We start from the raw sequence: 15,543 nt of genomic DNA, 5'->3' as shown, positions 1-15,543 counted from the left end.
GCCGACCGCCGCCGCCGAGGGGGCGGGGTTGTAAAGTGTCGATCGCGTCACTTCCGCTCAGCGGCCGGGATGGCGGGGCAAGATGGCGCCGTCGCTGTGCCCCGGGGCCTGAGCGGGCGGGTCTTTCGTCACACCGCTTGTAGCGGATAAAGCCTCGCGGTGCAGGGCCCGGCCCGCAATCGCTCTTCAACACGCGGGTGCGTGTGTGTGTGTATATATATATAGATAGATATATATATTTATTTATTCAAGCTTTGCTGCCTTATATATATATATATATATATATATTTATTCAAGCTTTGCTGCTTTTCTCTGCCCGGGGGGTGGCTCAGCCTTGGCCCTGTGTGTAAGCGCGGCGCCCCTGTGCTGGTTCCTCAGTTAAACGTTTACCCGATTTAAGACTGAGCTGTGAGCACCTTACGGCGTGCAGGCCTGGCGGAGGCAGCGGCCATAACCTTCGGGTAGCTGATGGTGAAGGTCATGGCCGTTTGCGGCTGGGTGTAGGGACAAGTCTTGGCGAGAGGAGGAGTTGGAGCTGGAGATCAGCTACAGTTGCCAGCTGGAACTGCTGCGGGGTGGTGGGGAAGAGAGCGGGTGGGAAAGCTGGTTCTCCCAGGGATGCAGAAGGCACAGCTCACCTGTCTACTGCTAACACTGGCTGGGATCTTTGAGGACAGATGCTGCTTCCTTTTGCTTCTTCCTGCATTTTTTTTTTTTTTTTTTTTTTGTAAGCCCTCTTTCCTGAAATACTTGAGCCATTCCATTAGTTTCTTCTACTGGAAACCTGATGGCACACACACAAGGCTTGAATTGTCCAGAGAACATGAAGCGCTAGTCAAATACCCTTAAAAATAATTGCCTAACTTTGCAGACAGCCGAAGGCACCTGCTGTTCAGTTTACTAGCTTTCTGAGAAGAACGTTGTGATAATTTGTATTTTGCATTCGTTTTGTCCTGTGCCCATACAAAATCTACCTCTCTCCCTGCATCAAGTTCCTACACTCCGCCTTAGTAATAAAATTGCCAGACTCCACTGCAGTTGCGGTGCTCAGGTTCTCGTAATACCGGAGGCTCAATCCCTGAGCAGCATCACTACTGCTGTAGAAATCACATTTCTGACAATAACTAATTACTTCTGTTAGTTACAGCTTGCAGGAATTACCAGCAAAGAGTTTGTTCAACAAAGCTGGGCAAAAGAAATGGTTATGAGAAAAAGCTTTTTAAGCCCGAAGGGGAGCAGGGTTCACACTGTAGAAATGTTTGCTTTCATTTGTGGAACAGGAATGAACTTGCATGTTAAATACTTGAACTGTGGTATCTGCATGTTTAGTTGCGAAAGGAGCACAGAAGAGGCAAAGTCCCACAGCTGCAGGAGAGCTGTGTACTCATATATATATATATGTGTGTGTGTGTGTGTATATATATATATATATATATATAAACCCTGCCTGAAAGAAACGCCTGAAACAACAGGACTCTGAAATTTTGGCTACTTGTGAAATCAGAAGAGGTAAAAAATCCCCAACATTCTAACCGCTCTGTGATGTTATAAGTGTATGGGGTCAGGGAGGTGGGGAATATGATATGTGTATATTGAGGTAGAACATAGTATTTTTGGTCTGCTTCCTAAGACAATTTTGGATGTTTAGAATGTGGGAACCTTCTTCCTTTGGGAGTATTTCTCAACAACTGAAGTATGGAGGTAGGATTTAAGTCATAAGGGTTTAATTGAGGCAAGGAAGAGAATTAACTCTTTTTTTCTACTACAGGAAATTCCTCCTGAAGATTCAGTGGGGAAATTCTGGAAAGCTAGCATCACTGTGGCTAGTACGACATTTTAGCAGTATGTGATTAACATGGGTTCTTTTAGAACTTTACGCATTCATTTTCCTTGTTTGCTTGCTGGTAAAACTTGAAATCTTTGGGCATGTCCATTCCTCATAAGTATGTGCGTGTGCTTTAAATGTGCCGTTGTTAAGTTACCTTGAAAAGTGATAAGTCAAAGTCCTTTTTACTAAGGAATAAGTAAGTTCTGTTTGATAGGGTTAGGAGAACATTACAGCATGCATGGCTGCCCTCAGGGTGAGTCACAGAGGAAAGGTCAGTGAGCAGAGATTGATCCCGATGCCTGCATGCTAGGGGAGTGCTCTGATCAGGGTTCAGATCAAGTACAGGGTTCAGAGATGTTGAGGAGATGTGGTTTGGTCACCAACTAACAGAAGAAAAAGGGAGTGTGTGTGCGCCTTTTGATGTTCGTTTTCTGTAGTGGCCAAAGCAAGTGCAGTGTTGCCCCTACCACTAACTGAGCTGTTCAGTGCTTGACTTCGCTGTTTGTCTCCGAATGTGCGTTTTAGTGCCTTGCCTTGCTCTCAGAAACCCTGACAGAGCTGCTGGCCAGTTCAGCCTGTGGTAGTTCTGTATGAAGTAAGTCTCCTGAAAACTAGAGCATCAGTAATTGACATGACTACAGTGATCTTAATTCCAGTTGTACACTGTCTGTATAAATAATTTCACATGGATATTTCACTGCAAAGCCTTAGGGCGCGATTTCTTGGTTGTGCCACTTAGGTTTGTAACAAATGGGAAAAGCATGTTTCTTCAGTACTTCACAGTGTGACTCCAACTGTCAGCATACATATACTTTATGCCTGTTAGACTCCAGACCTGCTGAAGACTGGCCATACCCTATGCTCCTCAGGTTTTTCTGCAGACCAACAAACATTTTTCTCAACACACTACAATGGGAAGATCCAAAGCTAAAATTTGTGCTGAACATGAACATTTTCAGCTAACTAGTTACAGCTCTGTATTTCAGAACAGCATTATGGAGTACAGCTAAAAGACGTGAGACAGCCTGTGCTGTCCGGTCTTCACTCTTTGAGGCAGCTGCCTGTCATGATTTGAGCCCAGAGGGCAACTGAGCACCACATAGCTGCTCACTCACCCCTCCCCCCCTCCAGCGCTGGGAGGGAGAAAATAAAGCAAAAGGCTCAGGAATTGAGATAAGGACAGGGAGGGGCTGACTCACCCATTATGCTTATGGGCAAAAAACAGACTCATCAGGGGAAGAAAAAAGAACATCACTTCAAACACAAGAGCAACACTTAACAGACAAAATGGGACAATGAGAAGCACCACCACATCCCAGAACAACCTTCCACCTGTCCCATCCCACTCTGTGGGCTAGGGTGAGGTGGTTTTTAAATCTCTGTGTGGTGGAAGGGGTGACTGTCTCCAAATAGCCACTTTTTCCTTGAAATTCGACAGTGGCACAACAGATAGTATAGCGGCTAGGCAAAAACTCGTTATTTAACGACCAGAATCTGCAAATACAACAAAAACGGTAGCTGAGGCAAAACTTACAGCATGTACCAACAAACCATAAATACACCAACAAACCATACAACATGTAACATATACCAACAAGCCATGTATGAGGAAAATGGAGAATGGGGGAGGAGAAAGAGGAAAAGAGGGAGAGAGAAAAAAAAATGGGGGTGAGAGAAAGATGTCACCAGTCCTGGTTCCAGCATTGGTCCAGCTGGCCTGGGGTGCCATGTGGAGCTTTGATTTGTGTCATTTTATAATCCCTTGCCCTTCCACCGGGCAGGTACGTAGATTCATTAGGCTAATTAGGTGTCATGCACAGTTCATGCTTCTAGAATCCTCTGGGCCCAGGTGGCTGCGCAGTTTGTACCTCAGGGCTTTCTGGAGATGTGTTGATGGGCTTGGAGGTCATTGGGGAGGTACTTCTCCCACCCAACAGGCATGACTGCTGTCCGACCCTTCCTCTAGCTGCACACGTAGTGAAAACGGCCTCTCTGTTGACTCTTCATGGAGTTGCTCAAGACAGGGAAGTCCAGCCTCAGAAGGATGCAGCCCCATCTCTGCGGGACCCCCCACCTCTGCGGGACACCCCCGCCCCCCTGTCCTCTCACTGCATCTCCTTGTCATCACCTGCATGACTCCAGCATTTCCATAGAGACTGTTTCCTTTGCCAAAGTTCCCCACTGGATGTATGAGGCATTAACTACGATTTTGTTTTGACTGTCACACCCCTCCTCCTCCCTTCTTCCCAGGGTCAGCTCTGCTCCCAGATGCTCTACATTCTCTCCCCCAGTGGCACAGGGGACAAGGAATGGGGAGTGCAGTCAGTTTGCTGCTTCTTCCTTCTCGGGTTGAGGGGCAAACACCATACATTCCTCCCCTGCTCATCGTGGCTCCCCTCTCATGGGAGACAGTCCTCCATGAACCTTCTCTAATGTGAGTCCTCTCCACAGGCTGCAGCCCTTCCCGAGCTGCTCCAGCGTGGCTCACCCCTGCAAGCTGCAATCCTCCCAGCACCAAACTACAACAGCGGGAGCTGCTTCTTCCCACAGAGTCCCAGCCTCCTTTACGTGCAGCCACCTGCTCCGATCTGGGGTCTTCCACAGGCTCCAGGCTGGCCTCTGCTTTACTATGGACCTGTGTGGGTGGCAGCGGGGGGGCAGCCCTGCCTTCTTACTGCAGGATACAGGGGGGTCTGCTCTGGTGCACCCTCCCCCCCCCTTCCTCTTCCTTCCTTCCACTGACCTCGATGTTTGCATAGCTGTCCTCCTTGTAACCCATACTCACAAGTCCCCAACCCCTTCCCAGGTCCCTTTTCTTAAATACGTTTGTTACCACAGAAGTGCAGCCACTGTCGCTGATGGGCTCAGCTGTGGCCAGAGGTGGGTCTGACTTTGAGCTGAGGGAGCTTTGAGAAGCTTCTCACAGGGGCCACAGCTGTAGCTCCCTCCCCCACTGCCAAAAACCCTGCCACAGAAACCCAGCACACCCCCAAAGGCATCGCCAAGGTACTGGTGGGACCATGTTACTCTCAGAGCACCACTGCCAATTAAACGTGACTGTCTATTAAAAATGTGGCACTCACTCGCTAAGAAATTTAGCACTGATTGCAGTTTCTGCAATTCAAATATCAAGCACAATATATCAATCAAGTCGGAAGTGATGGGCAGATGAGCAAAAAATCCAATAAAACATGATGTACACCACTTCCCAATGTAAGGAGAGAAGAAACTAGATACTGACAATTGCTGCTAACATGGAACAAAATTATATATCATAAGTGTTTGTTTTATTCTTGCATCATCTCTCTCTCAGGTTTAATATTTTGATGCCCCTCAGTTGTTTGTTTGGTTGTTTTTTTTTTTCCCCTAATAGAAAAGTGAGAATACATGAAATAATCACACTAGGTTTACAAAAGAAATAACATGCAAAAATCACTGGGATGTACGATTCACAGCCACTGCAAATACAGTCACACCAGTCAAAATCAGTCATGAATATTAAAAGAACTAGCTAGCAAGTCTGGCTAAACCTGTGCCCTGTGTAGATTTGGAATGGTACCTATAGCTGTCCTTTGGGGAGAAAAAAAGGACTAGGGGAAGATCTTTAAACTCTTTTCAAGCCATTTCATTCCTGAGGTAATTCCTCCACTGTGTTACACTGTATTTTAGAATAGCATGCCTGGGTAGAGAAAGAGTCAGTCTATCAGTTGCAACAGGATTATTCTTTTTTTGTTGTGCATGAGAACTTCCAGTTCATTGTTATTTAACTGAAAAAACAGAAGATACGATGGGAGAACCTCCTCCTCCTCCTTTGCATTCCTATCCTAGACTTCTGTACACACATTTTAGGAAGTTCACCTGATGCCTTTTTGATCTGGTGAAGAGTTCTTTATATCTGCAATATTTGCAAATGCAGGCAAATTTCCCACCCCAGTAAGTAAAATGTTGTGTCAATCAGAAATATATTTTAGGAAGTGGAAAAATCTGGCTTGACAAGGGACGGCTTACATCCTGTTGGAAATTGTATTTGACCATTTTTCCATAATGTCCTGTTCACGAATGATGAAGATTAATGTTGCCTCACCCTGTAAGAACACTGAGGGTAAATTCTTTCTATTTATTAAAAATAAACAGTAAGTATCAATCTGCAGGGGACTGCATGGTAATGAGAGGGCCTCAACCATTATAAAATTTGTAGTATTACATTATGACCTTAAGGCCCAAAATCTGGGATAAGACTGTTTCAAAGAAAGAACATGATACAAAGGCCTACGATCCTTAATAAGCTGTACAAAGGACATTATATAATTAGGGTACGTCTTTTATCTGCATTTAAACAGGTTTTCTCCCCTCCTCTTATGCTGTCACTTGGATGTGAGTACTGTGAGCCAAAGAAGACATGAAAGGACAGAAAATACCATCTCTTCTCATCTACTTATTTGACATAGGTGCTATACTTTGGGGTAGGTTTTAGCTCTATTTTTTATGAAAAATAATGAAGACAATTATTACTTGTTAATAGGGGGGAATTAATGAGTTCAAACACTGTTTACTATTGGTAAAGAATCAATTTGGAGTAATGTCAAATACTCCCAAAGAAAAAGACCACTGGAAGGTGGCCGCATGGATGGCCATGGCCATCAAGCACATTGAGCACCCAAACTGTTACCTGCCAACATTTCTGCCCCACAACTTGGCTGGTGGAGTGTGTTGTGTGACTGCTCAGCAGGCAGGAGTTGTCAGTTCGTACTGAAAATGGTTTGAAGTACATTGGTTGACTTTGCACTGAGAAGACTGAGGAAAACTCATCTGGATTTCCCTGCCAGGTGAACTGGAGAGAGCATCAAAATTGCCAAGAAGACAGCTGCAGCTTGACACTTGCTACCGGCCTAACAGGTTGTCTAATCTTGGACAAGAAGGTTCATACAATGATGCTAAATGCAGTCAGTTTTTAAAAATATTCATTTAAAATCATTCATTTATGCCAGCAAGGCCTAAATTAATGTTAAGAGCAATCAGATGCTACCACTGGTGTGAATTAATTCTGAATAACCCACACTTTAATTACCTCCAGGGGCTGGAACAGAGGTCCCTGCCACTTTCTGTGTCCTTCCTGTCACTTGCACCATCACATCCTTTTTGCCTGTGATGGTACAACTGCTTGGCACTAGGTGAGGTTGTTGGTAACCCAGGTCATTCCAACATGGCACTATGAACATTTGAGTCAGTAGCAAGCTGCAGCTCAAAAGATTTTAAGGTGTTGCTCTTGGAAATGCATTCGAAGCTCAGGTGCTAAGGTGACTGTCTGCTGATTTGAATATGTAGGCGCTTACTCAAGAGTATCTACTTAAACTGAGTATAAGTTCAAAGACCAGAGCTCTGTGTTATAATATTGATTAAATGGAATGAAAACCCTTGCTGTCCCAGAGACTGATGCTACAGAAAAGCTGTGAAAGAGTCATTGGCATGCTTGGTAGGAATGTGCTGCCTGCCAGAGCATTTTTTGTCAGGGATAAGCAGGGGTGGAAATATGCTTGTAGACTAGCTTTAACTTGTTCATTTGTATTTACGGGCTTTAGGTTTTACAGAACAGGAAACAGTAACTGGGCTGTTTTCCAAGGATTGCATCCTCCCTTGTCCTTTCCCACCTGGGGATGAAGAAGTAATTTACTGGAATAAAGGGGGCAGAGAAGTGCACACCTACTACTACCAAAGGGATCAGCTGAAAAGTCAAGACCCAGATTACAGACACAGAACACACCTTTTCCATGAGAACATTCCTAGTGGAAACGCCTCCTTGAAACTTAGTAACCTGACCTTGACTGATGAGGGCCTTTATAGTTGCTATGTGGGAACACAGCAAGGTAGAACAGAAGTGGAAGTCAAGCTGCACATAAGAGGTCAGTAGGACATTAAAACTGCTTGGATTGTGCCTGTGGAAATGGAATTACATCAACAGATTTTTATTGTGTTATTTCTTACGTGAAATCAAAGTCCTCCAACTCCAGAGAACACCTTTTGGACCTGATGGTGTTACCAAGCAGTTAATGTTCTCTGGTGACATGTTGTAACGTGAGTTGAAAAATTACAGTGCAGCACTTTTTCTCATAACCTACTGCACAGTGATTTCTAAGGGGTAATTAGGCAGTATACTTGATTTTTAAAATATTATTTGCTTTCTCAAAACAGTACAGACCATGGCATTGACAGTAAATAGTGCTGTGTTTTCTTCTGAAATCTAACAGATTAAATTTTGTTCTCAGTTGTGTTTAATGTCCCCAGTGTTATTTCTAAAGACCAATCACTTCAAGTTAAAAAGGCTTTTGAACATAGTAGTACTGATTTTTTTTTTTTTTTTTTTTTTTCAAATCTACAGTTTCCTCTTATTATGCACTGGAATACCAAAAGACAGACACAGAAAGGATACTGAAGTGCTATGCCTTTCTCACTTATCCAGCACCACGTATATCTTGGGTACAAGGCAATACATCCATACAGGAAACAAATCGGGAGGAAACAAGGGATGGAGTTCTCTATTCTCTTAGAAGTAACCAGAACATTGTAAACACAGCTGATCCTTACTACTGTTATATTCATCTCCCTCATGAAGAGTGGTCTGCTGAATGGAAGATGCGAGGTAGGAATGAATGGAAATCTCTTCCTGCACTGTTACTGAATGTCACAGGTGGTTTCAGAGCCAAATGAAATACAGTATTTCTGCAGGGGTCCAGCACTGACGTGGGAAGGTGCAAAAGGATGTGCCTTCCTCTTTGAAACTCATCTGTTGTTACATTACAAGGCAGCATATGTCCAAGAAATAGGGTTGATAGGGGGGTGGCTTACACTTCTGTAAGTTAGCTTTACTCTGAACATTTCTTCCATTTCAAAAGGTGCCTAATACTCAGACTTTACCCTCTATGAAGCAAAGAATGAACTCAGACAAAATACATGGAAACCTTAGTGAACCCGTGCGTTATATGAGGGAGGTGAAAGTTTGCCTGCTGCTCTAGATGTGTATGCTCCTTACTCAGTCTATTTCCCAACATTTGCCAGACTTTTATCAGTACCGTTTGAGCCTTTCACTGTACTTCCAAGTGCGTTCTCCAGTGCCCGGGCTGAATGCTGGGCGTGCGTGGGAGTGGAGAGCAGCAAGCACTGCTGGTGTTTGAGCAAGCAGCAGCTCATTTTGTTAATTAAGGAAAACCAGAGCTATGATATTTCAACTATCTGTTTTGTCTTCCTCCTGAATTTCACTGGAAATTCAGTTCAAGTAACTAACTGGTGCTTTTTAACATCTTAGGATGTTGAAATTTCCTATTTCTTAGGAAATATTTTTTAATTGGATCGAGAGCAATGCAAGAGCAATTCCCTTGAGATGTGCATGGCTGCTTCCATTGCCCTGATTTCCTCCTAAAGTGTACTCAGACATTCTCAGTTCCTGATCCACTGCATATGCTTCAGAGCAAGAGTGCAGTTTTTAATTTACATACAATAGCTTACAATATGGAACGTTTCAAGTATGGCATCACAGTAGGTAACAAGTGCACTTGTAAGTGTCTATTTTGTTAATCTGTCCTTCCGATCCACTGGACAAAAAGTTACATTTAATTACACTTTTGTTTGAATTTCCCTGCATCCATCTATCCTCTCACTGGAACATTTTGAAAATACACTGCTTTATTTTTCTTTATTTATTAGCAGTGTGGGGTACATTTTTGTTTTGTTTTGTCCTCATGGTTTTCAGACCCACACCTCTGTTCTTTCAGCCCCACACACAGAAACCAAGCATACGTACACCATGTCAAAATAACATACTCGTTTCCTCTCCAGCCGGCTGCCAGCCACCACAGCCTCCTCTATTTTTCCTTCCTTTGCAGCAAATCCCTGCTGTCAAATTGATAATTGTGCTATGATATTAATTTGTCTTATATTAGTATTTTACAGATTAGTTACTAGTTCCACTTACCTGCTCTCTCTCCTTCCTTCTCCTTTTTTTTAAAGCTATTCATTAATTGTAAGTGTTCCACTTAGACTGGTAAAGTACTTAAGTCCACCATAGCTGAAAGTTACTTCTAACGAAATACAATCTTTTTAGTCTTTTAATTAAATTATGTTGTAGTAGTTTTACCCTTTTGCTTTCAGTGTGCAGCTACCCAATTAGTTGCATTTTCTCTCTGCTTCCAACATGTACAATTTCATACTACTTTACACAGTAACTTAGACTAGGCTGAGTCACTTTTATTAATGAACCTCCCACTTAGAGGAGAAGTAGGCAAATGAAAATAAATTAATTTTCATAGTATAAATAATATCAACTAGATTTTTTTTTTTACTATAAGATAGGTTTGCTTTAAAAATCTTCAGATGCTTCTGGAAGCATACTGTCATGACTGAATATGATATCAAAACAGTGTAATACATTTTTATATTTGTCCACAGTAGTATCAGGCTTCAGAAAAAATTCAGAAAATGTCTAAATAACCTTCACAGTATTTTCTAAAAAAAGTGCAGAGAGTTCTTCAATTATCTGTTTCAGACCAACTGTCTAACTTCGAAGGAAGTAGCACTACAATTCCCTGTGAATTCAACAATGTCACTGCAAACACTGAAGGTTTCAGTGTTGTCTGGACATTAAACAGAAATGCAGCGATTTCAGTCCTGGCTTCCTTCAATGGTACATCTCACTCTTACCAGCCTCGAGTCCAGATTAACCAAAATGACTTTTCACTTATGTTGCACGATCTTACTGCAAGTGACAGCGGAGAATATATGTGTAATATTTCAACACATCACTACACAAAACTTACTGTGAGAACTTTGCAAGTTGGTAAGTTACTGCTCTCTCTGTTTTGGAGGATGGGGACCAGTGAGGGGAATGCACAGCCAAAGGCTCCATCAGAAATCTGTAAAATATTGAGAAAAATCATCTTGTGTATTTAGTATAGGTGGGTAGAAGAGATACTTTATTGTTGTTGTCCCAGGAAAAAAAACCCTTTACCTAATATGTATTTATTTAAAGACTTGAAGTTTATTTTTCTTCAGTCAGCAGCTTGTTGTGGCAAAGGTCTCAAAATTGATGGCTGCCCTCTGTTGCCTCAGAGCTGAGGGCACACGGAAAATCCCAGCATCATGTTCTAAATGCTCCGCTGATGCCAAATACGGTCTTTAAGGGTAGCAGGGAGATGAAGAGAAGCCCAAAGATGTGATATAAATTTGTCTGCAGAAGAAACCTTGTTGAGAATACACAGTTGTTATTTTCAAAGCTTTAATTCTACACAGCAGGACCTTTTTTAGACTTGGGATTACATATACTTATATGCATGTCTGTATTTTTATAAACTGTAGTAGATTTCCAGCTGTGAAGTTTTACTTACAGTTATTTCATTGTCCCCCATTTCAAGGAAACTTATTAACTCTTCTATCTATTGAAAACTCTTACTGAAGGTTTAAAAAAATCGACTCCCACTTTCTAAAATTATAATGGAAATAAATTACACATTTGTTCAAAAATAGTATGCTGTTGGGGATGCATCATCCTTAAATCTCAGTCCAAACAGAAGAGAAAAAACTCCATACCCCATTCAAACAGTAGCACATAAGCATTTTATGCAATTCAATACAATCACCTAAAAACCAGAACTAATATAGGGCCCTTCATTTATTTTTTTTTTTTAAGGAGGAAGAGAACTTGAAACAAGCCTGTAGGATATGAAATATAGAGGCAACGCAGGAGAAAAAGGGCTAGAATAAGTGATAACAACTGCATATTTTTCTCTTCCTTTCTTCTCCCTCCCCCATGATAGCTTAGTTTCAGTCTGAAAACTTGATATAAGGTGTGTTTTAAATGGCAGTGGATATATGCAGCCTGAAGGAGGGGAGTTAGATTAAAGAAAACAGTTAAGTCAGACAAACACCCTTACAGTTCAAATTCTAGCATGATCTTACTTAATTTAACTTAATATTGTGCTTAGGTTAAGTTAACTTAACCTAATACTGTGTTTCTGAAGTAGAAAGCATTGAACACTTCCAAGGAGTTACACGTTTAGCTGTTGCTCCTACCTTACATGCACACGTCTATCGGTCTCCCTGTACATTTGTTGGAGACAGAAACACGCGCGTATCCCGTCCAAATATGTTCAGGATCATCCTCTGCAAATGCCTTTCTCTAGCTGCGCTCTGCAGATGAATCTTACAATAGCCATAGGTGATAGAAATCCTTTCTTTAGTGGCTAAATTACTGTGCCACTCGCAGAAATTTCCTACTCGTGAACCAGAAATACATTATTCAGACCAGTGAAGACACTTACCAGAGAGATTGGCATCTTTGTGGCAGCACAGGCTGAGAGCAGATAAGCAGCTAGAGACACTAGGGTGTAAGGGGACGAGCTAGATCAGTATGTTGGATAGTGGTCATAGCACAGCAGCTGCTCAACCACCAGAAAGATTTCCAAATGCCACTGAAAAGAAAACTTTTAAGGGGTAAAGCGAGATGAATTTACAATCTTTTTGGAGGCCTTCTCCTGCGTAAGGAAGGGTCACAGCTCAAAGCTGCTCTACAAAGGAGCTGACAAGATGGGAACATAGGTCTGCATGTGGGGACAGAGCCAAGCTAAAGGCAATGACTAGATTAAATGCTCTGGTTTGGCAATTCTCATTTTTGAGAGGAGTGTAGAATTTTTCAAATTCTTTGGACAAGATGCAGCAGTGGGAAGAAAGACTGAAGTAAAAGAACCGTACTTAAAGGAATGAGTCCTCTGGGTCCCAGTGTTCTAACATTGTTGAAATTGGCTGGAGTGATGAGACACTTGATGCTGCGCAGAGATTTCTGCTAGATGGACTCTTATCTCCTCTGGAATTAGTTGTTACCCACCTGAGAATCTGCTGGTTCTTGTGCCTACCTGGATTGCATGGTTGCATCATGAAGTTAGGAAATATTTTAGATTAAAGTTGCAAAGGGTTTGCAACAGAAATTAAATCTGTGGTCCAGGCTGGTCAACGCTTACTGAGTTGTTCTACTGGAAAGCAGCAGTACCGTTAATGGCACTGAGCACTGTACTTGGAGGCAGTGTTTACCAGACTGGGCAGTTGATTGTTTTTAAATGAGACTTGTATTAAGAAGTCATCAAATCACATTACATGAGCACACATGGAATTCTGTATCAGCACAGTTAAGTAAAATAATCTACTTTCAGCTATCCACACTTAAATCATTAAAGTATCACTTTAAGGTCTTATAGTATGGGTCAAGTTATCTGAACACGGTTGTATTAGGAACATTAAAAAGAAACGGAGACATTCTCCCTAAATTGTAATTTTTAGGTTATAAATAAGAGAAAAAAAACGTAGCTTTACTATGCTTATTGAACAACAGTGAACATTAATTTGCGATATAAAGCACTTCTGTTAAACTTTTTGGAATTTGTATTCTTAAAGATAATTCAGGTAACACCAGGATAATTATGCCAGTGATCGGTGGCAGTATTGTTGCAGTGATCGTCGCAGTGATTGTGGCAGCAATGTTCTGTTCACGGTACAAGGTATGTATGATCATTAGGGGATTTATTTTTCAAGATACTATTAAGCTTAAATCCAGACCTTGAATGTTGACCAAAACATAAATTTGATTTTCATGGGTTAAAGCATACAAAAAAGACTGGAAATGTAGGATGATAAATCTCAGCATACATGAATTATCCTTGTTCTTGCCATTTCCTGTGTGCAGAAGGCCCTCTCTGGCACATGTATGCAGTAGTATTTTGGTTGTTACAATGTAAATATGACCTTCCCTTGACCAGATGCTCTCCTGTGCTCTATAAAAAGGTTAAAATGTTGGTTACCTTTCACAAATACTTTCTGATAACTTTATCTAAAACCAAACTGGTTAATTTTCTCTTACTTGGGTTTAAGACCAAAAAAATACCAAACCAGAACATTAATTCTCTCAAACAGTACACGTACCTAATCTTCATTAGGGCTCAAATTACTAGTTTAAGTATATCTGATGTCAAAGCTCACCAAAACTTCAGTGTGAAAAGTTATGCTACTTTGCTTTGTTTAGAAGACTGTTATAATCATATGGTTCCTGATCTCATCTCTCTGTACATCTCTCCTGTCTACTAGAGTATAGCACCTTCAAGTGGATGCATTTTATTCTTGAGCATTTGTAATAGGGTGGTTCTGTCTTATAGTATTTTATCTCCTTTCTCTGCATTTGTGGTGAGTATCCTTAAAAAATGAACTTTAGCTCTTAGTTCTAAGGGAATATATTTCTGCATCAGACACCACACCCCTATTCATGGAGAGATAAACCTTCAAACTCCCTGGGCCTTAAGATTTTGTCACAGCCTGAAGTTGGTAAGATTCAGGAGACATTTTATAATGGTTACCATGAGGTTCAACAGGAACATACCAGAAAGACAACTCAAAAATTATTGTCTCAGTCTTTTTTTCATTTTTCTCTCACTTAGAGAATCACTTGCATGCTTCTTATTAGTCAATTTTAATGCTAACATGCTTTAGAGATGATAACACACTTTTGAGATGCAGCTGTTTAATTTGAAGAATTTAAACAAGATTCATTTATCTTAGGACCTGTTGAGACCTTTAACATACCATAATCAGAGGAAGTGGAACAGTTTACAGGTTAATTCAGCTTTGATTACATTGATGGAGGACTAGATGGAAGAAACGGGAATGTTTCTGCACTGTTCATGTTTATTTTACTCAGCTAATGTTAAAATGGAAAATACTGGCTTATCTCTATAGTGTACTGGCTTATCTTTTTAGTGAGTGTGTTTTGTTCTGTTCCCACTAGAGGATTAATTTTGAACATCAGTAGTTCTTACAGACATTTTTGTTTTGACTAGGAATGCAACAGAGGAGGAACAGGGACCCATTGCCACAAAAATCAGACTCTAGAGGAAGAACAACATCACTTTAATTCAGACACTACCAAAGACAACCCTTAACAGACAAGGTGGGATGGTGAGAAGTGCCACCACATCCAAAACCACCTCCTCCCACCCCTCCCTTCTTCCTGGGCTCAGATCTGCTCCCCATCTCTCTACCTCCACCTCCTCCCCCAGCAGTGCAGGGGATGGGGGTTCCAGTCAGCTCACCGCTCCTTCCTTCTCAGGATGCCACGCATTCTTCCCCTGCTCTCCGTGGCTCCCCTCTCACTGCAGACAGTCCTCCATGAACCTTCTCCGGTGTGAGTCCTCTCCACGGGACGCAGCCGTTCCCGAGCTGCTCCAGTGTGGGTCACCCCCACGTGTCGCAGTCCTCCCAGCACTGAACTAGAACAGTGGGGGCCGCTTCTCCCCTCAGAGTCCCAACTTCCTTCAAGTGCAGCTTCCTGCTCCAATGTGGGCTCCTCCACAAGCCCCGGGTCAGCTTCTGCTCCACCACAGACCTCCGTGGGTGGTAGGGAGGAGGCCCTGTCCTCTCACCATGGGATACAGGGGTCTCTGCTCCAGCACACCTCCCCCTGCCGCTTCCTTCCACTGACCTAGGTGTTCGTCCTTCTTGTAACCCCTCGTCACAAGTCCCAGCCCCTCCCAGGTTCCCCTTCTTAAATATTTTCTGACAGAAGCACAGCCACCATAGCTATTTGGCTCGGCCCTGGCCAGAGGTGGCTCCAGCTTGGAGCTGGGGGAGCTATCAAGAAGCTTCTCAAAGTGGCCGCTGCTGTAGCCCCTTCCCCTGCTACCAAAAAA

General features: G+C 42.4%; 1 protein-coding gene across 4 annotated transcripts; it reads left to right on the top strand.

The window, feature by feature from the left end:
- The first annotated feature begins 70 nt into the window (after positions 1–70).
- Positions 71–14,824, top strand: HHLA2 (HERV-H LTR-associating 2). Of its 4 annotated transcripts, none has more exons than XM_042788708.1 (7): positions 71–197; positions 6,169–6,291; positions 7,408–7,728; positions 8,205–8,465; positions 10,365–10,655; positions 13,262–13,365; positions 14,695–14,824. In XM_042788708.1, exons 2-7 carry the CDS (start codon positions 6,228–6,230, stop codon positions 14,794–14,796), a joined length of 1,143 nt encoding a protein of 380 aa, XP_042644642.1. In that variant the 5' UTR covers positions 71–197; positions 6,169–6,227; the 3' UTR covers positions 14,797–14,824. The 4 variants fall into 4 exon arrangements, with proteins under 4 accessions (XP_042644642.1, XP_032861059.1, XP_042644641.1 ...); XM_033005168.2 differs by lacking the exon at positions 71–197 and adding an exon at positions 1,347–1,509 and having other exon boundaries at positions 8,286–8,465; XM_042788707.1 differs by lacking the exon at positions 71–197 and adding an exon at positions 1,347–1,509.
- Positions 14,825–15,543: the final 719 nt, after the last annotated feature.

Source organism: Tyto alba, unplaced genomic scaffold (assembly GCF_018691265.1).
Source record: "Tyto alba isolate M040663 unplaced genomic scaffold, T.alba_DEE_v4.0 Super-Scaffold_14, whole genome shotgun sequence".
In the NCBI taxonomy this organism is placed as follows: Eukaryota; Metazoa; Chordata; class Aves; order Strigiformes; family Tytonidae; genus Tyto; species Tyto alba.
This window is presented reverse-complemented; position numbering and strand designations above follow the sequence as displayed.

Excerpts from the sequence above, each read along its gene's own strand:
- HHLA2 (XM_042788708.1), top strand. The coding sequence starts at position 6,228 with ATGAAAGGACAGAAAATACCATCTCTTCTCATCTACTTATTTGACATA. Across the intron at positions 8,466-10,364 it reads TGCTGAATGGAAGATGCGAG|ACCAACTGTCTAACTTCGAA; the intron begins GTAGGAATGAAT and ends TATCTGTTTCAG. Across the intron at positions 10,656-13,261 it reads TGTGAGAACTTTGCAAGTTG|ATAATTCAGGTAACACCAGG; the intron begins GTAAGTTACTGC and ends GTATTCTTAAAG.